General features: G+C 33.6%; 1 protein-coding gene across 1 annotated transcript in view; it reads right to left on the bottom strand.

Moving 5' to 3' along the window:
- LOC143238036 (nephrin-like) overlaps positions 1-25,472 on the bottom strand; it is a 154,318-nt gene that overhangs the window by 30,299 nt on the left and 98,547 nt on the right. The window contains exons 5-9 of the mRNA XM_076477934.1: positions 23,083-23,235; positions 22,408-22,569; positions 21,367-21,657; positions 16,886-17,097; positions 15,814-15,898 (exon numbers count right to left, since the gene is read on the bottom strand). Coding sequence (XP_076334049.1) covers positions 15,814-15,898; positions 16,886-17,097; positions 21,367-21,657; positions 22,408-22,569; positions 23,083-23,235 — 903 coding nt within the window. The remainder of the gene's footprint in view (positions 1-15,813; positions 15,899-16,885; positions 17,098-21,366; positions 21,658-22,407; positions 22,570-23,082; positions 23,236-25,472) is intronic.

Raw genomic sequence — 25,472 nt, 5'->3', positions numbered from 1 at the left:
CCTTCATTAAAACCTTACATTTACTTTACTTTGAAATAATTTAGCTTAGATTCGCTTCAGAGACCACTATAAAGAGTTTTAGGTATTTTATACGATTTTTATTCTTCGTTTTTGTGAATCTTTTTATTTCAATTCGTAAAACCTTGTCATAACTTTTTCATACTCCATACACTGTAGTTCATTTTACTTTACATATAGTTTTATTAAATAAAGCTGCATGTACATGAGTTTGCTTGTCTGACAAGAATTTTTGGTTTTTGTTGTTGCAAGTATTCAAGAATTAACTGGTCTAACACATAACTTCTGTAAGAAAGCGTAGCTTAAATACTATGCGTGAAAATGATAAAATGAGGAAAATTTAAGCAAAGGGCATGAAAACTACTAAATATTTTGCGGATTGCGGCTAGTATTAATTATATTTCTGAGCTAGTGCAACTTTAAAAACATAAAGGGTGCTTTTTAAAAACGAAAAAAATTAAGGGAAAACATAAACTTACAAAAAATATCAAATCTCCTCTAACCAAAAATAACATATATCTATTTAATGAAGAATCAGTTAAAAAGTATTCTGTATGCAGTAAACTAGAATTTAAAACAAAAATTTGTGCAATTCGTGCTAAAATCATTTTTATCTATAAAACCAATATTGGCGTGTTTCATTTGAACTGAATGACAACATATATAATTAGAAAAACTGGGGAAAAGTATTAAGGTATAATACAATATATACTCTTCAAAAAAAGAAACGCAAAAGGATTATTTTTTTATTTTAAAGAAAAATATATGTAATAACGTTACAAACTCAGAGTATGTGATGTAACACGTGTTAAGGCACTGATTGTCAGACCAAAGTGACAATAAAAGTTCTGCACTTTGAAAACGGAGGAAAACATCGGATTTTTCGCCAAAACGCATTCGTGTCCAATAAATTTGTTTGAGAGATCTGCATATTATGCAAGTGCAACATGTGCAAAATCCCTATAAAAGTGACGGGTTCTCGGTTTCCATAGCTCAGTGTTAAGCCACCGACACGCAATACAGTTACGCCAAGACTGACTGAAGCACAACGCAACAACGCCAGTGGTCGCTTGGAAGCAGGCGAATCTCGATCAGATGTTGCCAGAGCTGTGAATGGCCACCAAAGCACCATCACAAGGCTATGGAATCGTCACCAACAACATGGATCAACTCGTGACCGTCCACGATCTGGCAGACATCGTGTGACCACGCCCGCACAAGGTCGCTACATCCGGGTTACGTCACCTTCGGGATAGGACCACCACTGCGACGTCTACTGCCTCAACCATACCAGGGTTGCGTAGGATTTCCGATCAGACCGTACGCAATCGTCTACGAGATTCTTAGGCCCCATGTGCAACCCATCATGGTGAACGTCAACGACGTTTTTCAACATGACAACGCCCGTCGTCACACAACCCGACTCATCACTGTCTTCTTGAGATACCATAACATCAACGTTCTTCCCTGGACCTCCAGATCACCAGATTTAAACCCCATCGAACATCTTTGGGACGAGTTGGACCGACGTCTGCGACGGCGACAACTTCAACCGCAGACTCTACCTCAGCTTGCAGCAGCTTTGCAGGCTGAGTGGACAGCCATTCCACAGGATGTGATTCGTCATCTCATCGCTTCCATGGGCAGGAGATGCCAAGCAGTTATTGATCCTCACGGGGGGCATACTCGTTATTGACGCTGAGTGACGTTAAACTTCTCCTAGTGAGCGTGGACTTTGTCTTTGCAGACTTTGGATGTTCAACAGTAAATGTGCAAAGTTTCACGCATGTCATACAGAACTACCCGGAATAAACTTGTTAACAATTTGTCTCAAATTTTGCCTTTTGCGTTTCTTTTTTTGAGGAGTATATATAAAAATTATGTTTTTACTTTTATATTTTAAATAGAATACAAAATTTAGAATACGAGTTGGATGGACAAACAATTTAAAATAAATGAATAGAAAGTACTAGAATCTCCTTATAAAAAATATAACATTAAACACCATAAAAAGTTATTGTAACTACGCTAATACTTTGCATAATTGTAACTAACAGTATCAAGTTGCTTTATACATTGTTACGCTTCCACACGTTTACAGTTATAATTGTAATAGGAAGCTTAGTGATATACCGTGCTACACGTTTTCAGACTTAGCATAAAGAACCAGACATAAAGTTTTTCCGTTGTTAATGGACCGACTGTCTTTATCTAAAAAAATTTGGATGGCGTTTCCGAGATGCCAAAATAGATCTGTATCAGGAACATCAAATGAAGATCTGATTAGAAGGTCAAAACGTCGTCCAAAATGTTCAATATAAAGGCAGCCAGTCCATTACGAACGCCTTTCAAGTAGATTTATATTCTCCTGCGTCTATGCCTTGTATCAAACAGTACCCTTAGTTATTGTTGGTGGACTTATCCTACCTCTTGGTGAGGAGCGTTTACCGTTAGTTATACTCATGTAATGTTTTGGTGCCATTACATTAAAGATTAGGTCCGACATGGCCAGGTAGTTAAAGTAATCGACTCATTGCACCAAGCATGCTCGCCCTTTTATCAGTGTGGGTGTTATAATGTGACAGTCAATCCCATTATTCGTTGGTAAAAGATAGCCCAAAAGATGGCGGCAGACAGTGAACAAGAGCTGCCTTCCCTGTAAATCAGGAATGGCTTGCACAGATACCCTTTGTGTAGCTTTTCGCAAAATTCAAACCAAACCAAACCATTAAAGATTATTATTCTATATAGTTTCATACAATATGGAAATGACAAGAATTTCAATTATGAGAAATTAGCGTTTACTTTTACAGCATAAAAATTATCATTATTATAAATAAATAATATTTATATATAGAGTTACGTATATGTTTAACCTGTTCATCCTCATTCACTTTATGCACACTGAAATTTTAAGGTAGAAAAGAAAAAAAGAAAAGCAACTCGTATATATTTCCCGATATCTATTTCACTTTAGTGTATACAGATCAATTTATATTACGTTGATTATTACACAAAGCTTCAGTCCGTTCTACGCATTGAATCAAAGATTTAAAATTGCTTTCAAAAGAGTATAATGCTTTTGTTGAAAAATATATTTGAAAATACTAATTTCGTAATACTACTTGTCTACAATTTTTAAAATGGAATCTAAAGATTCTCTGCTATTAAAAAATTATATTTAAATATTTTTCGTTATATTACAAGAAGATACTGCTGATAAAAAATAACGCATATTTTAAATATAAAATTATATATATATGTGTATGTGCATGCAAATAAATCTTAACCATAGTATTTTCATAAAAAGTAAAGTCTGTTATTGGCATGCGTAACCTCTCTCTTCCTAGTGAATTTTATAGCACTGCAATTTTTGTCACCAACACCATTTCTTGAATGGTTGTGAAAACTGATGTGTTTTTGTTTGTTTGTTTTTTCTTACGCAGTCTCGTCAGCATAATAAGTGAATTTCCTATCTGTTCATGTATTAAAACAAGTTATTCACACATTAGACGTCTGTTTTATGAATGATGAGCCTTATAATTTGTTCTTGTGGTTGAAAAGAGATTTTTTTTGTTAAAGTAGTATCTTGTTTGGGGAGAAATTCATAAAGAACATTTTATGTAGGGCTCTCATATTCATGTCCAGTCGACAAGTGAATATTTTATGAAAACTAAGTTTACTTAACTACAATTTTAATTCAACATGTCATTTTAAAATTTACTCTGAGGTTCTTATTGCAATATGAATACTTTGATGTGATAGAAACCTGCGTTATGTGTTGCTTATATGTATAATTTAGTCTCGGCAATTAGTCAACTATCTAAGCCTTTCAATTCACTTCTGTTAACTAAACTTTAGTTCCTTGATTAACTGCGGACATAAATTATTTTAGTCGGGAATATTAAAGCAGTAAAAAATGTACATAAGTTTTGGTTCTGTGAGTAACAATGGAGAGAGATAAGTGATGGGAAACTTTGCAGCTGATCAGCTGTCACCTTGACGCTGTTGTTCTTGAAGGGTCGAGAGTTAGTGGGAAGTCTCTTTATCACTCTCAACCGAACAGCAGTAGGTGTTCTTTCTCTGGTTGGATGAACGAGTTTGTGATACATGCAGAAGCGATATTTTGTAGATGACCAACCAAAGTTTATTAGAGAAAGACAAATAATGTAGATAAGTTACCACAAGCTGGAAGTAGTTTTTTTATAAAAGTAGAGTCTGTCTGTTTTAGGGATCGTCTCAACACCTGAATCGTTATCAAATCAACAGGAGATGACGTGGTTGTTCACACATTTTATTGGCGATACGCTGTGCATCAAAGCCCGAATTTAAATCTTGCATTTGCTGGAAGGTAGAGATCATAATCACAGTGTTAAGTAAGAGAATTTATCATACCGAATGCTTTCAAGAACCATGATCCATCTCAGCTGTAAGGGTATGACATCGTTACGGAAGAATTAAAACCTTAAAGTATGGGCAGTCCAGTAAGTGAGAAAATATGAAGAACTACTTATCTTAAATAGTCGATTTCGACTCTTAGAGAACCAATGTTAGCAGGAATAGGATTTGAAAAGAAGACTAAAAAATCACGACTCGAGTGAGACTGTAGTTCTCACTGCAATTGGTTATCCGTTTGAAAACATTCACATTTCAAAGGGTTTTATAATACTCTGATAATTTTTTGTCAGCAAACGGAGCCAGTCAGTGTGAGTGTTGCCACAGAAAAAGGAATTGATAGAATTCTTCCTTAGTGTTGGACAAGGAATACAACCAGAAGATGTCAAAATAAGTTGCTTATTTTCAATAAATGTTCTGGATCGTAAGTACACCTTCACTCGTAGAAACCAACCTAGAATGTTTCAGAAAACGTTTTTGTTTTCAGAACGAACCATAGAAGCAGTGTTTTGTTTCTAAAAAGTATGGATGGTGCATCATAAGGGAGTGGTTTGACAGCAGCGTGAGTGATAAGCTTGCTTTCTGACTATCGTACATAACTGCTTCATGACAGTACATACACATGTCGTGTCACGTTAATATATTGCACACACAGTTTTATGTGTAGGGCATATTTATTTCTACGCTTGCAGTGTTGTCGAAAGATTTATTTTACTCATGTTTTAATCTTGGGAAATATCAAGTAAAAATATTCCTATGCTAAAACGAAATACTATTGCGGTATCATGTGATACAAGGACACACAACAAGAGTCTGAAAAAACTTTCTTCTCGTGCACACCGTACGCAGGTGCATAAAAAAGTATATATAGTCCTGAAAGGCTGCATCTGCTGCGAAGAAAGGTGTAAAGAAAGCCTGTAGGCTTGTGAAATATTTCTAGAATTAAACGCAAGATAACTGGTATACATGGGATGGCTGCCATGCTTAGGAAAAGAGCTACTACACAGTGAACACCCTTATTTAAGATGAACCCATGATACTTAAACAAACCTTTAATGTTCGTAAGTGACGGTAGTTCCAATTTTCACACCTGTTAAAACTATCTTTTGAAAAGGGCTGAAGGATGGTGCTTAGATATTTTTTCTTGTTATTATTACTGCACCTCTCATTTTAAAAAAAAGATTAGTTATCAGTTGATCAACACATGTTTTGTAAACATATAAGATGGTTGATCTTTGTTTCCATGTACAGACAACAGAGATTTACTTATAATTGACATGATTCATGTGTAATTTTAATAGTAAAGGAAATTTCAATGAATCATAAATAATGTTCGCAATTACAATATATGCAGTTTGTGCATTTTCAATTGTTTTGACAAGGATATTGCATTGTATACACATATTAAACATATCTAAGCGAATGGTTAACTGTGTAATAAATATTACAATTAAATATTTTTTTTTAGTTTCCCATTGCATTTTTGACTTAAAAATCAGCCTAAATGACAACGGAAAATTTTGAACGTTTACAATGATGTAGTGTTAGTCATTTGACTACAAGAAATCCGCTGTGTAAGACTTTCTAATTTATTTAATTATATTACTACATCGTTTATTGGTGTTTATTTAGCAATCAATATTACATTTGCTAACTTCATGACTTCTGAGATGGATATTTCCATTTGAGTCGGGACTGTCTTTGAAAGCGAATTTTTTTGCAAGGGTTTGGGTTTCTAGATATATCTGAGAACCAGAGTCACGTCTCAGTTGCAAGTGACGAGCAATTTCTGATATAGTTTTGCTCATTTGCTTTTTTCACTCGCCTGTAATAATTCTTCCGAGTTAAAGTTTACGTATAAACACAGTTCACTGAAAGTTTTCTCGAGAAAAGTGAAATACACATAACACCAATTGATCACAGCAGATCCAAAACTACTCGAAAGCAACTAAGGAAAAGAGGTAATAAAGCGTAAAGATTAAACTGGAGTAAGCAAAGACAGAGATGTGTGTTTTTCATTTTTCCAGAGACAAATTTTTAGTTTGAATGGCTTGAAAGCAATCAATGACAGTTTTTCCGACGGCAGAAGAGAGAAGAGTATCATATTAAAGGTATGACATCTCCAGTCAAGCATAGTCAGAGACCAATACAGGTTGGAGGCTGCATTTCAGTCAACAGTGTCGGTGATTTAAGCAAAACTGATGGCACCCTGACTGCTGAGAAGTACAGAAGATCCTAATGATTCTAATACATCACACTTTCGGTCAGGAACACGTCTCATTAGACAGAGGTTTATCAACCAACAAGACTATGATCCGAAACATAGAGTAAATCTGGTAAACGATATATTGAAGGCAATGGTACTGAAAGAATACAGAAAACTATGGTTTGGACTCTTGATGACGAGAAACCCACTTGAAATAAAAAATGCATTTCAGAACGGCTGGTATGGGTATTAACACTTTTTTATTGATAAGCAGAGAACAACGAAGATGACCTAATAAGGTTGAAACGTAGCTAACGTAAAAAAAATTAGTATTTTCTACAACATATTGTCTTTTCTTTTGTATATTCTGTGACAGTATTTTACACAATTAATAAATTAACCGACTAATTATTATTACTCATTAATTTCAACCCCATTATTTATGCTTATGTTTTTTCCATAATTATTGCCATTACTATGTGTGTTTTATAAAATATATTTCTAGTTCTTTTACCTATAGCTGGAAATAAAGTATGTTATTGAGATCTCTAAAGTAGGGTCCGGTATGGACAGGTGGGTTAAGGCGTTCGACTCGTAATCTGAGGGTCACGGGTTCGAATCCCCGTCGCATTAAACATGCTTCCCCTTTCAGCTACGGGGGCGTTATAATGTGACGGTGAATCCCACTATTCGTTGGTAAAAGAGTAGCCCAAGAGTTGACGGTGGATAGTGATGACTTGTTGCCTTTCCTCTAGTCTTACACTGCTAAATTATAAATTATAGATGGTTAGCGCAGATAGCTCTTGTGTAGTGTTGCGTGAAATTGAGAAAAGAAAGATCAAGGTAAATAATTATCATAATCATATTAATCAAACAGATATTTGCATGGCCAGGTGGTTAAGGCACTCGACTCACAATCAGAGGGTCACGGATTCGAATCCCCGTCACACCAAACATGCTCGCCCTTTCATCCGTAGGTGCATTATAAAGTGACTGTCAACCCACTATTTGTTGATAAAAGAGTAGCACAAGAGTTAGCGGTGGATGGTGATAACTAGTTGCCTTCTCTCTTGACTTACATTGCTAAATTAGGGACGGCTAGTGCAAATAGCTGTTCTTTTGCTAATGAATAGTTGAATTGACCGTTACATCATAACGCCCCCATGAGTGAAAAGGTGAGCATGTTTGGTAGGATATGGATTCGAATCCGCGACCAACCTACTGCGAATTGAGCGCTCTAGCCATCTAGCCATATCATGTCCGCTACAATAGTGACTGTTGGCTGAAAATGTCTATAGCAAATATGAAATATTATGCAGATTAATATGGAGGGTGAACAAATGTTAACTACGTTTGTATTTTATTGTACTTTTTGTACTGTACGTGATCTTGTTAATAACAAGAATCATAATATTTATCAGGTCTTTCTCAAAGTTAATATTATTAAAAACCTATTAGTCCCTGAAAGGGATAGTGGTACTTTTAAATAATTACAACGCTGAAATCAGGGATTCCCAGTGGTAGCTATGTTAAAACATAAACAAACATCTACTACAACTTAATAAAAATGTAGAAATATATATTCCTTGAAAACTATTTATACAATTAGTTTATGTCAACTATCAACTACGTAAAATATCTATAAACCAGGCATGTAGTTTTAATTGTAACGAAAAAAATAATCGAGTAAAATATCAAACGAGTGCTTCTTTATAATTGTGTGTGTTTGATCTTATACATTTTATGCTCTTCCCAGTTAATTTTCAACTCTTTAGGATATTGGTTAGGATGAGATTCCTGAAAAGACAGATAACTATTTTGGAAGTTGCTGAAATGACAAATTGACCGGTGAATTGATGATTAGACGACGTTTCGATCTTCATTCTGTTTATGATTCCTTCTTAATCACCTGTTTATCACATAAGGAGTCTATTTAAAAAAAATTTCATTTGTACCTTGCCTGCTAACTATGTCTTTCAAATAAAGTTAGGTTTTGAGAAATTCAAGAATTTAATCAATCAGACAAATTATTTCTCTTGGAATCGTTGCGATGAAAAAATAATACTTTAATTGTGAAAAAAAATTGTCAAGTTTGAGGTAATTTTTATATATACGTAAGTATTTGTAAAATAGTTTATTCATGAAACAGAAATACTATAATTTAAATTTAATATAAAGTAATTACTTGTATATGTGTGCACAAGAATATTAATAAAATATAATTGATCAGACGTTATTAAAATAAACGTTAAAAATTAGAACATTCGTAAGTGAAAGAACATAGATTAGAAAAACAGTTAAAAAAGAAACAAATAGTATTTAAACAAACACTAATTCATGTATCAGGTAAGGCTTTCCTTCTGGATTAACGTTTTGTTTGTTTGATGCGTGATTTTATTATATTTCGAACAAGAATGTTTTCATTTATTGAACAGAAGATAGTCGTATGAACACTTGAATCGGCAACACTTTTTTCCAGTTAATCTCATAATTATGTTTACTAATATAAGGAAGTATTTGATGAATTTAAGTATCGCATTATTAATTCAATAATAAGAGATAAACTTCAAGTAATATTTCGAAACGATGCAAATACTATAACCGTTAAAAATAACTATATTTATCACATTCTGAAACACTTGTTATATACTACTCTGGAGGGTAAACGTAAAAAGAAAAATCAAAATATTTTTGTAACTTCTTGTAGTTTAGCTAATATATATATATATATACAGCTCCTCTTATAAGCCACTTCCTTTGTAACAACTACATCCTCTATGACATAACAGAGCAGTGTGTGGTATAACCAAATTTAACCATAATGCCTTATCTGCGATTTTACTGCTCATATTGCAAGAATGAAAGTAAAACAAAACTCAAGTTTGTTTGTTTTTTGTAATTGAAACACCTTAGTTTGCATAGTATAGCATGGTGCCCATCATAGATCAATATTTTGAAATTTGTCTCCAGAAACTTATGGAAATATATGTGATTTTAAGATTTGCAAGGATGTAATAATTGAGCATTGTACAATGCTCTTATTCTGGAGTTTTGTTTGTATCCATTAAAACCAAGTTGTTTGTGTTGGAATTTTAATTAAAACAAAAAATGGCTTATGAAGCGTAGCAAAATTTCTTAAAGAAGTATGTTTTGATATCTTTTGTGGCTCGAGCATTGTTCTGATAATTTATCCTTTTGTTACGAATAATGTGTTTAAATTTCTCTCAGTTCATTATTTTCAGATCTCACTGTACATATGACATTTTATGAGGTTACGATGAAATAAGCATATATGCAATGACATTTCAAAACTAAAAATCCATATTTTCTAATCTATATCAGTTAGAAATAGTTAAGATAGTCTTACGTTACGATGATTTTTGGTATTATTTCATTTCTTAGTCATCTTAACCTTGCAAGTATCTAAATAGAGCTCTATCATAATATTACGTTTTATCTATTACCACGAGCGCAGATATTTCCTGACTTTTTTACTATGATAAAATTACACGGATAATAACATGAAAGTCCTTTTCACCACAACATCGACCTTGTTGAAACAGTATCTCTACATCTATGAGTTGATTAGACCATATGTATCTAGCTCGCCGCGACAACAACAAAACATTCAGTGCTGTGTGGTGATATATGTTTGAGTTCCATTTTTTAATGCTTTCTACGTTCTCAAACATTCTTATGAGGTCTTGTCTATAAGGCATCAACGCTCCTATCGACTTTCTTAAAATACTTGAATTTACGTCACGTACCTGAAAATAATTCTTTTTTTTATGTGAAGTATGTAAGGTTGATGGAGCAGCATGGCGTTTCTGACTTGATATATACATATATATCAAGTCAGAAACACCATGCGCGAATTCATTGGTACGATTCACCTAGAACGCCTTTAATTTTACTATTATGATTTATTTTCTTTTTAAGGTAATGTCCAGATTTTGATTATGTTTTGTTTTGTTTTTTAAATTTGGAATACACCTCAGCTATGCATTTTCTAAATGCTATTGTACTTTATTAAACTCTGACTGAGAGTTAGTATAATAATAGGATAGGATTAATAGTATTGCATAGAGTACCTAGAGAAAAACGGTTTCCAGCATTTCCAGTAAACAACGTGAAATGATTTTAATATAGCCCATAAGTATAGGTTCCTAAATTTTATGCGTTCAAAGGAAAGCAATAAGAATACGAAACAAACTAAAGACGTTCTGATTTTACTTTGGACGAATTATACAAATGTATGTTTTACAATGATGTAACAACCATCATGTTTATGTTTGCGTTCTTACTTTTTCAAGTCTTACATTTCATGATATTGTCAACACAAATTAACCAAACAACATTATAAAATCGAAGAAAAAAACAGTACAAAATTACATTCTTCTTCAAAGCAGGGGAACAAATATTCTACCGAAATATTCTAAGTATTATAGTTATTAACAACACCAAGTATATTCCTTCAAAATCGTTGAAATAATTTTCAACTGATATACGTATTTTATATTTAATTATAATTGTTTTGTAATAGACTTCTCTTCAAACAAATTATTTTGCGCATTCGTAGTGCTTAATTGGAAAATTGGTCACCAACAAACGAACGGAATTCAGAAGCTTTTCTGGGTGCATATACAGACTAGTGAAGAAGAAAAGGCATCTTTTAGTCGAGCAAATTTAATTGCATACTAGTTTTGTGGAATTCGTAGAAGAAAAAAGCATAACGTACCTGAAAAATAATTTATTGGCAACACTATATTTTCTTTATGTTGGTTAAAATAGGGAAATACGAAAAGCATATATTATATTCCTGTACTTATATAGCTTATATTTTCATAAGTCTTACATAACAGAGCCCTTATACCATTGTGTGATATTTATACTTATCTTATGATTACTATGAGGTTAATAATTACAATTCATGCTGCAATATTTGTTTGTACTTATTGTAGTGTTTAATGAAGCCTCGGCAATTTTATAATTAACGTGAATATACCGAACTAACGAAACGTAAATTAGCAAATTCATTGACATGAGACAAAAGTTTTAGCATTAATTGCTAGATATAAAACATGTTTTTGTTATTTTGTTACTTCCCTTGTTAAACTTATAATTATTCGATAATCAATCATGGAATGTTCGATAAAAATATGTTTCTTACGATGGCGCCGGATAACATAGTGCAAATAATCTCACTCTAGACATTAATTTATATATCATAAGAACACAAAGTTTGCAAAAAAAAAAATTAAATTACACTGTTAATATTGTTTTGAATTTCGCGCAAAGCTACACGAGGTTTATCTGCGCTAGCCATCCCTAATTTTGCAGTGTAAGACAAAAGGGAAGGCAACAACTCATCACCACCCACCGCCAACTCCTGGACTACTTTTTTATCAACGAATAGCGGTATTGACCTTCACATTATAATGCCCTCATGGGTAAAAGGGCGAGCATGTTTTGCGAAAAGCTATACAAAAGGTATCTGCGCAAGCCATTCCTGATTTACAGGGAAGGCAGCTCTTGTTCACTGTCTGCCGCCATCTTTTGGGCTACTCATTTACCAACGAATAGTGGGATTGACTGTCACATTATAACACCCACACTGATAAAAGGGCGAGCATGCTTGGTGCAATGAGTCGAGCCTAATCTTTAATGTAATGGCACCAAAACATTACATGAGTATAACTAACGGTAAACGCTCCTCACCAAGAGGTAGGATAATTCCACCAACAATAACTAAGGGTTTGATAGAAGGCATAGACGCAGGAGAATATAAATCTACTTGAAAGGCGTTCGTAATGGACTGGCTGCCTTTATATTGAACATTTTGGACGACGTTTTGACCTTCTAATCAGATCTTCATTTGATGTACCTGATACAGATCTACTTTGGCATCTCAGAAGCGTCATCCAAAATTTTCTAGATAAAGACAGTCGGTCCATTAACAACAGAAAACTTTATGTCTGGTTCTTTATGCCAAGTCTGAAAACGTGTAGCATGGTCTATCGCTAAGCTTCCTATTACAATTATAACTGTAAACGTGTGGAAGCGTAACTATGTGTAAAGCAACTTGATACTGTTAGTTATAATTATGCAAAGCATTAGCGTAGTTACAATAACTTTTTATGGTATTTAATGTTATATTTTTATGAGGAGATTCTAGTACTTTCTCTTCATTTATTTCAAATTGTTTGTCCATCCAAATCGTATTCTAAATTTTGTATCCTATTTGAAATATAAAAGTAAAAACATCATTTTTATATATATTGTATTATATCTTAATACTTTTCCATATTTTTCTCTAATTATATGTGTTGTCATTCAGTTCAAATAGAACACGTCAATATTGATTTTATAGATAGAAATGATTTTAGCACGAACTGCACAACGTTTTTAAAATTATAGTTACCGCATACAGAATACCTTTATCTGATTCTTCATTAAATGGGTATGCCTTAACCATCTGACCTTGCTGGCCATCTGTTAAGTGATGGGAAATTTTTAGCTTAAATATTTTCTCTTTTCGTGTATTTTCTGATGGCAGGTTGTAAACTTTGTTGAAACGTTTTGTCGAGTTTAAGAGTTAATTTATGTTCTTGTAGTAGATAAAACTTCTTTTAGGTAACATAAAATGGTAATTTAATAAGAAATAGCTTTTAAGCGACTGAAAAAAATCTAAAGGAAAAGAACATAGCACAGCAGGTTACTTTTACTTTAGATAATGTTTAAAAAATAGATATTTAAGCCAAAAACGAAAAGCGCTGCACTTAAACGTCAGAGAACAGTAAAAATAAGATAAAACTACACTTTTGTAAGGACAAATTGTATCCTAGTATAAAGAGGTATTTGGAGAATTAAGGGGCACATTATGGACAGAGTAAATTGTAAACCTAACATCGGAGGTGTTGTCTGATGCAAGTCCCACAATATAGTTTACTTCGTATCATATTTGTTATTGTTTGTCTGGCTGGGTATTTAATTTTTAAAACACGGCCTCCTTTGTACATTTATCCTTTTTCATTAGAAGTGTACCATAATTTATACCTTTGCAAATAAATATTGTGTGATATTTAGATTTATTTGTTTTTTAACAATTTTTCAAGCAAAAAAAGCTAATTAAACCAAAGGTCTGTTTCTGTTTTGAAATTAGCATTTGCTCTAAAATCACCAACTTAAAGTGCCGTTAAGAAAATATAAGCAAAGAATAATTATCACCAAAAATAAAATTATATCATGATCCATGACCAAATATCAGAGTACGAATTATCTTAATATTAAGTAGGACCACTCTTTTGCTTAATTGACAGTTTCATTTCAATACAGCCTGGATTGCACAAGGTGCCATAAGACATCATAAAGTATTTACAACAATTTTTCCACAAGAGATGTACGATATAGCTGATATCATGATATTGGACTGGCTAGATTGATGCGTAAAGACATAGTTATGTTCTACATGAACAATCCTGCACCATACAGGCGTAATAGATGGTGACATTGTTGTCTTGAAACTTTCGTTCTCAACTCTACCAAGAAGTAGCATTTAGAAACGAATAAGATCTGCCACAATGCTATATTATTTACAAGATGGCACGTAATATCACTATGAGATGAAGAAACCGCGACTATGCCAAGATCATGTCATTTCCTTTAGCAACCTGAGCTGTTGCAATTACGAATGCGTACAGCATTTGATGAGTCCTCTGCCATAACTGAATTCTTCCACCTTTTGTATCATTGGTCCAAGTATCACTGCATGCAAGCTTTTTGTTCATTGTCTTGATATGAAGCTTTTTTTGTAAAGCTGACCTGCTTCCAAGTCCAAAACGCATCGTATATAGCACGTTATTATTAGGTTCTATCAATGGTGCCACAATAATACATGTGTTTTTTGTCACAGAAGGTGGCAGATGTCTACGGGTTAAATTTGTTATCATCTTCTTGTGACCAGAGTTCTGCAATCCGGAAATGAATTTCTGGAAACTTTACAATTCCAGAAACGCCCAGGAAATTATCTTAATAGACACCTTAGTTAGTTCCCTTACCAATTTAAGTAAAAAAAGCCTGCTGAATGGCCACCAATTGTGATACTACATGGCCATTTCAATCTGTATATGTTATAGAGTAGATATTTTCTATGACTACTTACTTTTTCCATTATTTTTAGTCAGACAGTATGCACGTTTATGTCAGTTTACAATGTTCTAGGTTTACAGTGCGTGGTAAATACTAAATATACAAAGTACGTTAATAATAGGCAAAGATTAAATCTAGCTCCTTTGTGATTATTACGAATGAGGTTTATCAGGGTTTTATTTGTTTCTAAATAACAAGTGTGTAGTATTATTTAAGGAAATAATTTCGGTCTGTAAAACGTAACACAATAAAATAGTTTGATTGAGCATTTTTCTCTAATACAAAAACTTTTTTAAATTATATATACTTTAATCTAACTCCAAAATTGTTCATTAATGGTGTTTAATCCCGAAGTTTCGGTTCATGGCACATGAAAGATGGGTTAGAAATTTTTTTTTGTTTTTTAACTTGAAATTTACATGTAAACTTCTAAGTATCAAATAAATTAAAAACCAACACCAGTACGTTTCTTAGTAAAAGATTTGTGAAAAATTAATTCTGCAATTTAATGGTTTAAGAAACCATCACCGGGATTATGGATTTATTTATGAGCGCATCTACTTAAATCAAACGATATGTTTCATGTGAGATAAACCTAATTTTAATTTTATATCCCCCACTGACAGCGTCATTTAGTTACGTATAAAACAAACCATAATAAGCATATATTTTATATGAAATTATAGTTATGTCTAAAATTACTAAATATATACGCTGATAGCGTATTTCTGATCAGTTTTGTGCATGATATAATAAATGTCAAGTTTATGGTAAAACTGCTTATTATATTCTGCCAGAGCAGCGTAAATCTTAAAATAATGTCATTGTTAATATTGTACGGTTAAATATTTACAATCTAATTGACCGTTACTCTTCTAAGAGTATACTGCTTTGTTTTGTTTTCATTCGCGTTCGCGTATTGATTATAATAAATACCGGTGTCAATGGTGCATAAACGATTACTATAATGAAAATAATTCAATATGAATTATTAATTAATTATATTAAAGCTTCTTCATCTATAAATATAAACATGGTATCCTTACATGTAACTTTGATCTGTAAACTTCCATTACTGTATCCAATATTATCGTCTCCTGCTCGACAAATAATATTCTTTGTGTCAGCATCCTAAAATATTAAATACATATATATATTTAACCATACTATCACTCACAATATTAAATCGTGCGAAACTAAGATAAGCAAAAAAATAAAAATATAAATCCTTAAAAAATACATTTTATTTACTAATATTGTAAAGTTGAAGTTTGGGATAGATGGCTGTTTGCTGCACATGACATCTGTATATACAAGTCTTTTGTAAATAAGATATACAAATTAAATTTAATAAATTTCTTAGAATACTTTTTCAAATTGCTGATTGAACCTTAACAAGGCTTTAAATTTGCCATTGTTTTACATACTTCTACCAATATATTTGTTACTTCTTTGTATGAAATTGAACGTCAATAACAATATGTGCCGAAAAGCTGTAAAATCAGCTAAACTCTAAAACGTTTTACGAATCATGTTTTAAAGTTAAACAAATAAACTTGCATGAATGCAAAAACAAATAATTACGAAAGTTTTTTTATATTTTTTATTTAGAATTGAGCACAAAGCTACACCACAGGTATCAGGAACCAGTTTTCTTGCAAATATTGTGGGAATTCGTACACATGGTGCTGTGTTACTAGGGTGGTAAATTTTTTGTTTTTTTAAAAGTTTTACTTAAAGTTATAGCTAATTACTACTCAATGAAATTATTTCCTTTCATAGTCCTCTGATAGTAGGTTAATAATAATTCACAACTAAAAACAAATTTGTCGTTGGTATCAGAAACGGAGACTATATTCGACAAGCGTAACATTTCAACCACTTGTTGAATATAGTCTCCGTTTCTACACTCCCTTGGGAAAACAGAAGAGTTAAAGATATCTCGTGATTAGCAAACTACTGACAAAGGGTCTTTGAATTCGATGAATAAGTCAATAAAACACATTTAACCGGTTTAAACCACACTTTATTTCGACTTAGGTATATGTACCTAATAACATGTATTTCATCTGGAAAATTTAAGGGATATCTTTTTCTGTTAATAATTGGAGAATTTACCTGCCTGGTGAGAGAAACAGTGAGCTTAGATTTGATGACCCATCCATCAGCTGTTTCTGTTGTATACTCTTCGTCGCCAACGATATATATTCCATTTATTCGCCACCTAACTTTAGGTACAGGATTACTAGGAGAGGTGGTACAGGTAACAGTAACGATGTCTCCTCTCCTAGCTTCAGCCGGTCCAGTTACATAAACTCCTTCTGGTGGAACTAAAAATAATAATTATTGAAATATATGTATATTTAAATGTAATTATTATAAGTAATTGATTTAATATGAATATTAATCAGAAAACAATATTATCAATAGCGAGGCTAATTTTCAAGTAGTAAATGTTAACAATGTTTTAGAAATAGAAATAGTTTGATTACATTTTCTTTGTAGCCAAACGTTACAGGATCACCATTGTATTGAACAATTTTAGTCGTATAATGGTTTATTTTGAATTTTGCTCAAAACTGCTCGAGGGCTATCTACGCTAGCCGTCCTTAATTTAGCAGAGTAAAACTAGAAGGAAGACAGCTATTCATCACCAACCACTGCCAACTTTTGGTCTACTCTTTTACCAAGGAAAGTGTGATTGATCGTCCCATTATAACGCCCCTACGGCTGAAAGGGCGAGTATGTTTGGTGTGACGGGGTATTCGAATCCGCGACCCTCGGATTACGAATCGAGTGCTTTATAACAAGGCTATAACGGGCCTTCGTATACTGAGCTTGGTATTTACGTCTTTTCACCAAGTTTTCACTGAGCAGTATAAGAATACGCACAAGTATACTTGATAAAAACAAACAAACTTGCTTATGCTTTGGCTAAATAAATATTTACTTGAATAAGATCAATATTAGAATGAGTACTCATCAAAATTTCTTAATTACAAAATTTAAAAATGATATTATTTCTTCACAAAGATGGCTATCCTAATATACCTCATGCACTCTAAGATATTTAAAGTCTCGTTTTTATAGAAACCATTCAATAACAAACAAGTTAAGTAATCATCTTACATTGAAGTGTCAATGAAATATAAGATTAATGTTGTCCTCATTTGTAAATGTAGAAAAAGAGGAGGCTACGCATTTTTTTTCTATTTTGAAATTTAAACATAAAATTACAGATTTTGAATATTTGTTTTGATGAGTTCAGGTTGGCTTTAAGGTGAAGCTTTGGATTTCAGAGCTGATAAACTGGATTTGAATCCGTGTACTCCCCTTGCTGTATCAGCAGATAGCCCGATGTGGCGTTGCTATAAGAAAACACGCACACACAACCCTTGCTGTAATCTGTGGATGCGTTTAAAAGATTGATAGTAAACGACTTGTTATGAGTAATTAAAATTAGGGTTCTGCTGACCATCTGATTTTGCCTCCCGCTAGTACAGCGGAATGTCTACGGATTTACAACGCAAAATCAGCGGTTCGATTCCCCTTGGTGGGCTCAGCAGATAGCCGGATGTGGCTTTGCTATAAGAAAACACACACATACACACATCTGATTTCACTCTGGTGAATAATCAGTGATGTCGAAAACCCACTTGTAGAGAAAAATATATATGTAAAAACGGATCGTTTGGGTTGAGAAAATATTTTACGTAGAGGAGCGAACAACGTTTCGACCTTCAACGGTCATCGTCAGGTTTACAAAGAAAGAAAGAGGTAACTGACCGGAAGCTGACCACATGTTTGAAAGGGATTGTGTAACTGAGAGTCGGAATGTAGAGGGCGGTGTTAGATGTTTGAATATATAACTTTATATTATTTATTATACAACAAAACATAAACCAAATCAACACGAGGAATGACAGAGACAAAGAGATCTGCCACAAAAAAAATAGAAAAACTAAGATGCAAACAACAGAAAAGATAACACGACAAATCGTTGACTAACCTCAGAATTAACAGATCCGACCTACAATTAAACACAGACGAGATACATCTACTTAACAAAGGACTCAACTTCGCAATAACACCTAGGTACATTCCAACCTTAGAAATTAAAGCATGTTTAGATAATCTAGCCAGGAGACTTGTGATACTTTCTACAGAAAACAAAAACAAGAAAACAACCGACAGAAAGAAGACAATTTAGAAAATGTTATTGACATCCAACAGCCAAACTTCTCAGGAAAAATTAAAAATTTATATTCTCCAGAAACACCATAAAAACAACTTCTTAAACGATTTTTCAAAGAATTTTCTCACAAAACCATCAACATAATTTCACATAACCGAAAGCTAAAATACATTCTTACAAAAAGAGACATTAATTCCATTAAACACCTAAAACAAGACAAAAACATAAAAATTTTAAAAGCAGATAAAGGTGAGGCTATAGGCATATTGAACACGAACGAATAGACCCAAAAAATGAAGAACATTCTATTAGACACTAACAAATTTAAACCAATACACACAAATCTAACAAAGACACACGAAACGCAACTAAACAAAATACTACCAAAAATGAAAAAAGCCAACACAATTTCATAAACACTTTATTCCTACCTACGTAAAACCGACTCATGCATACCACAAATATACGGCATCCCCAAACCTCATAAACCAGATTGTCCATTACATCCAATAATGTCCACATATGAATCGTTAAATTACAATCTTGGTAAATACGTAGCATGGGCATTCTCCAAATATGTAACATCAGCCAGCTCATTCATCAAAGACTCTTTTAATTTCAAGTCTAATCTTAATCAACTTAATCATAAAGCCTTAATGGTCAGTTTCAATGTTATATCCCTCTTTACAGACGTTCCAACCACTGAAGCCTGCAAGATAGCCTTAAAACTCTATATCCGAGACCAAAACCCATCTATGGACATTCCCAGCAACCAGTTAGTAACCCTCATAGAATTCACCACGATGAAAACAAACTTCATGTTCAACACCCACAACTATATACAAACAAATGGTTTAAGCATGGGCAACCCAGTATCACCAGTTCTAGCCAATATGTTTATGACACAAGATGAAACACAAACAATTAACACAGCATTACATCCACCACTATACTGGTACACGGTTGCGAGATTCAGATCTACAAAACACACACTTAATTTTTTCAATAACATTAACTCTATAGATCCCAACATTAACTTTACATGTGAACAGGAAGAAAGCAATCAAATATTATTTCTTAACCTCAAAATTACAAGAACAGACACACAATTTAAAACAAAAACCCACCGAAAAATCACCCATACTGGACTATACATTCCTTGGGACTCAGCACATAAAACAAAACAAAATATCCCAACATACTTATAAACCAAATAAACACAGCCATAAAACTATGCTCACCAGATAAATTTAACAATGAATTAAACAAAATAAAACAATACTTCATCAACATCAATAAGTTTCCTCCACAAACTGCAGAAAACATTATACGCACACACCTAGACAGAAAGCAAAATCAACCAACAAAAGTAAATATATCTCACGAATCAAAAAATCACGAAACCATATACTGCTGCATACCATATATTCCCGACATCAGCAGAAAAATAACCAACATTTGGCAAAAACTAGTAACAAAATATGACATTCCAGTTAATACCAAATTTATTCAAAAACCAGGCACAATATTGAGGCCTATACTATGTAAAACCTACAATGACAAACACCACACCAACATTATTTATAAAATACAATGTGATAATTGCCACGACTTCTATATTGGAGAAACAAGTAGAAAAATGGAAACCAGATTCAAAGAACATAAAAAGTCACCTTCACACGTTTTGGAACACTGCAAGTCAAATAAACACAACATAACCATAGAAAACACTCATATACTAAATAAAGAAAGAAACATAAACAAACGCAAAATTAAAGAAGCCTTCCTTATACAAAAACTTAAACCCAAAATAAACCAATACAAAGAAACATTTTTATACCTATATTAAAATAATATGATAAATAATATAAAATTATATATTCAAACATCTAACACCGCCCTTTACATTCCGACTCTCAGTTACACAATCCTTTCAAACATGTGGTCAGCTTCCGGTCAGTTACCTCTTTCTTTCTTTGTAAACCTGACGATGACCGTAGAAGGTCGAAACGTTGTTCGCTCCTCTACGTAAAATATTTTCTCAACCTAAACGATCCGTTTTTACATATATATTTTTACTCTGGTGAATAATTCATAATTAGGAATGACAACAGATCACCTTATTTTGCATAAATATATCATAAACTTTTTCAAACAAGTTCATACCTAATTACGAAAAAGAGTATAATTTGAGCTGTACGTAAAGTAAATATGAAAAATATAAGTTTTCCTTCGAAATGTTATCGGTTCTCATTATCTTATTTGTTAGTCTGTTGAATTCCTGCATACGAATTAATTTTCATCTTCCATCGTGTGACAGATACGACAGTGATGTGATTTAACAAAACTAATTAGCTGTTTTATAGCATTACAAAGTAAATGTTAGAGGAAATAAATTACTTACAGTGGACGGAAAGGATTATCGATGTTGATAGCGGCTTATCTATTACATTGTTAATCGCCTCACAGCGATAGGTGGCGCTGTTATCGTCTGCTGTTGCAGTGAAGGTCAATATGCTTGCAGCTATACTGTTACTGTAGTTGTAGTTTCCATTCAGGGATACGTTATGCATAAACCAACGTAATTGAGCAGGCGGATTTCCTCCCTTGGAAATGCACGTTAAAGAAACAATATCACCTTTTTTAATTATACTTTTTCTTGAATACCCAGTTATAATAGGTGTTTCGGGTGGATCTGGAAAAGTAAGAAAATGTTTACGTTGCACCAATTTGAATTCATGTATGCGTTATTTCTTGTTAAAGATTATCGAAACGTTCAAAGGTTAACATTGTAAGCGTACAGTATACATATATGTATTTAAAATAATTAAATTTATTTTAGATAACAGAAAACATGGCTAAGATTTCTGACGTTAATACGTCTATAAACAAGTTACTTCTTGTATACAGTCACGTCGAGCATAACTTCCTACTGTGTATGTTCAAAACAGTTTTATGCTTTAGATGATTATAAATTTTTTAAATTAATTGTGTTTGTTTGTTTGTTTGGGAATTTCGCACAAAGCTACTCGAGGGCTATCTGTGCTAGCCGTCCCTAATTTAGCAGTGTAAGACTAGAGGGAAGGCAGCTAGTCATCACCACCCACCGCCAACTCTTGGGCTACTCTTTACCAACGAATAGTGGGATTGACCGTCACATTATACACCCCCACGGCTGGGTGGGCGAGCATGTTTAGCGCGACGCGGGCTCGAACCCGCGACCCTCGGATTACGAGTCGCACGCCTTACGCGCTAGGCCATGCCGGGCCAAATTAATTGTGAAAGTCGTTTAGCTTCTGGTCTAAAAATTAGCAAAAGTAGAATATTTATAAAAAGTAAAAGTATTCTTTACAATAATTAATATTTCATAATTGTTAACTACGAAATAACTTTCAGTATATGCCTGCGTTGAATATGGAAAATAATTTACTGACAGAAAGCTTACAAAGGACACTTATGGTTACAGAAGTTTTCCATGGTTCTGGCATGGCAGGATGGACGGCTTCACAAACATAGATGGCGTCATTGTCATCCAAAGAAGGATATAGTAAAATCGTGCTTAATGTAGTGAATAGTTTATTTTCTTGCTGTCGAATATCTCCCGATTCTGAAAAGATCAATAGAAACAAAAATTGATACAACAAATAAAAGTGAAGCATTATAATTGGAGAAAATAGGTCCGAACAGTCTAAAAAACCAGTCATCCTTTAAATAAGTAAACCTAAGTATCGTATTTACTTACAAAGTGTTGTAAACATAGATGTATATCTGAATTCAGTAAATGTAAAGTATGATTATACATACATATAAACTGTATAAAATGGAATTAAAAAAGATTTACACTAACTTGTACTTACCCATTAATATTTGGATATTATTCCTATATCCTTTGTGTTGAACAGATGGCTTCCTCGAATAAGGAACATTTATTCATAACTTGAACCTACCTACTTATTTATGTTCCTATACCATTTAAGCCGAATGCGTGGCTTGCTTTAATCAAAGACAACTATACATAATTTTTACCTACTTTCTAATAATTGGATATTGTCCCTACACAATTTGATCAAAACGGATGGCGTCCTTTAAACAAAAACAACTTTAAGTAACTTGTACCTACCTGCTAATAATTGGATATTGTTCCTATACCATTTGAGCTGAACGGGTGGCTTGCTTCCTTGTGCACTACAAGCCAGAGTAATTCTCTCGCCTCTATGGACTTTCAAAACATCGTATCTTGCTCTTCCGTTTATTGTCAGCTGGTCTGGAGGTACTAAAACAACAACAATGATAGTTTCTATAGCGAAATATAAACTAATAGATAGGAAATATTTTAGCAGTTTTTCTGCACTGATAAAAAACATTTCACTAAAGCGAGATTTTTCGCAAGGTAATTACTATACTATTAATAATGTAAAAAGATGTTAGGTTTGATAACTTAAACCAAATAAAAAAGTATTTTCATAAAAAGGTTTTGATCACAAAGCTAACAATAGAATATTTTAACTATCATTTAGGAAGCACATCTTCCATAATAGTTTGTTTGAATTTCTCGCAAAGCTACAGGAGAGCTATCTGCGCTAGCCATTTCTAATTTTGCAGTGTAAGACTAGAGGGAAGGCAGCTAGTCATCACTACCCACCGCCAACTCTTGGGCTACTCTTTTATCAAGGAATAGTGGGATTGACCATAACATTATCACGCCCCCACGGCTGAAAGGGCGAGTATGTTTGGTGTGACGAGGATTCGAACCCGCTACCCTCAGATTACGAGTCAAACGCCTTAACACACCTAGCCATGCCGGGCCTTACATAACAGCATCTTAGAATGAAATACATACAGTTATGTGAAAAAGTTAGAACACCCTATTTTTTATTGTTACTCTCGAAAATATTCTACAAACTTATAAAACAGTCAAGACTTGCGCAATACACATTCAACAATATACAGTCATGTGAAAAAGTTAGGACACCCTATGAAAACCTGTGTATTTCTGTAACATTTTTGGATATATAGATATTTAATCTCATTTAACAATACTGAGAGATTATAGGAATATAACTAAACAATTAAAACTGTAGAAAAGACTTTTCAAGATCTTCTGTAAATGTAATTATACAAAAATGCATATTCTAACTGCGGAAAAAGTTAGAACACCCCACACATTTATTTCCACTTAAAATGGCTCAACTCACACACAGGTATATCACACCAAGTGCACACGATTAGAAGATCGTTACTCAGCATTTTGAATGAGGCTTACCATATTTAAACCTCAGACATTTAGTTTGTTGTGCTCCTGACTGTTGAAGTGAGAGTGAGTACCATGGTGAGAGCAAAAGAACTGTCTGAGGCCTTCAGAAAGAAAATTGTAGCAGTTTATGAGTCTGGTAAGGGATTTAAAAAGATCCCAAAAGATTTTGAAATCAGCCATTCCGCTGTCCGGAAAATAATCAACAATTGGAAGGCTTTCAAAACAACTGCTAACATACCCAGGTCTGGTCGTCCAAGCAAGTTCACCCCGAGAGCAGACCGTAAGATGTTAAAAGAGGTCTCCAAACACCCTAACATGTCATCACAGAACCGACAGCAGGCTCTGGCTACTGTTGATATGAAAGTGCATGCCTCTACAATCAGAAAGAGACTGCACAAGTTTAACTTGCATGGGGGTGTGCAAGGAGGAAACCTTTGCTCTCTAAGAGAAACATCTAGGACAGACTAAAGTTTGCCAGAGAGAATGTAAACAAAGACCAGTACTTCTGGAATAATGTTCTTTGGACAGATGAGTCCAATATTGAATTATTTGGACACCAGAATAAAGGACATGTTTAGCATAAACCAAATACAGCATTCCAGGAAAAAAACCCCACACCAACTGTAAAGCATGGAGGTGGAAGTGTCATGGTTTGGATCTGTTTTGCTGTAGTAGAACCTGGTCAGCTCACAATCATAGAATCCACCATGAATTCTACTGTGTATCAGAGAGTGCTTGAGAATCATGTGAGACCATCTATACGAAAATTAAAGCTGAAGCGGAACTGGACCCTGCAACACGACAATGACCCAAAACATACCAGTAAATCCACCGAGAACTGGCTGAAAACTAAGAAATGAAGAGTCCTGGAAGGCCGAGTCAAAGCCCAGGTCTTAATCCCATTGAAATGCTGTGGGGTGACTTAAAATGGGCTGTACATGCAAGAAACCCCTCAAACATCTCACAGCTGACAGAATTCTGCATTGAGGAGTGGGACAAACTTTCTTCAGACGTTGTCAGAGACTGGTAGATGGCTACAAGAAACGTCTCACTGCAGTTATTTCAGCCAAAGGGGGTAACACTGGCTATTAGGGGGTAGGGTGTCCTAACTTTTTCCTCAGATAGAATATACATTTTTGTAGAATTACATTTACAGAAGATTTTGAAAAGTCTTTTCTTCAGTTCTAATTGTTTAGTTATATTCCTATAATATCTCAGTATTGTTGAAATTGAAATTAAATATCTATATATCCAAA

This window comes from Tachypleus tridentatus, chromosome 13 (genome assembly GCF_004210375.1).
Source record: "Tachypleus tridentatus isolate NWPU-2018 chromosome 13, ASM421037v1, whole genome shotgun sequence".
In the NCBI taxonomy this organism is placed as follows: Eukaryota; Metazoa; Arthropoda; class Merostomata; order Xiphosura; family Limulidae; genus Tachypleus; species Tachypleus tridentatus.
The sequence above is the reverse complement of the archived record's forward strand: the minus strand, read 5'-3'. Positions and strand labels throughout refer to the sequence as shown.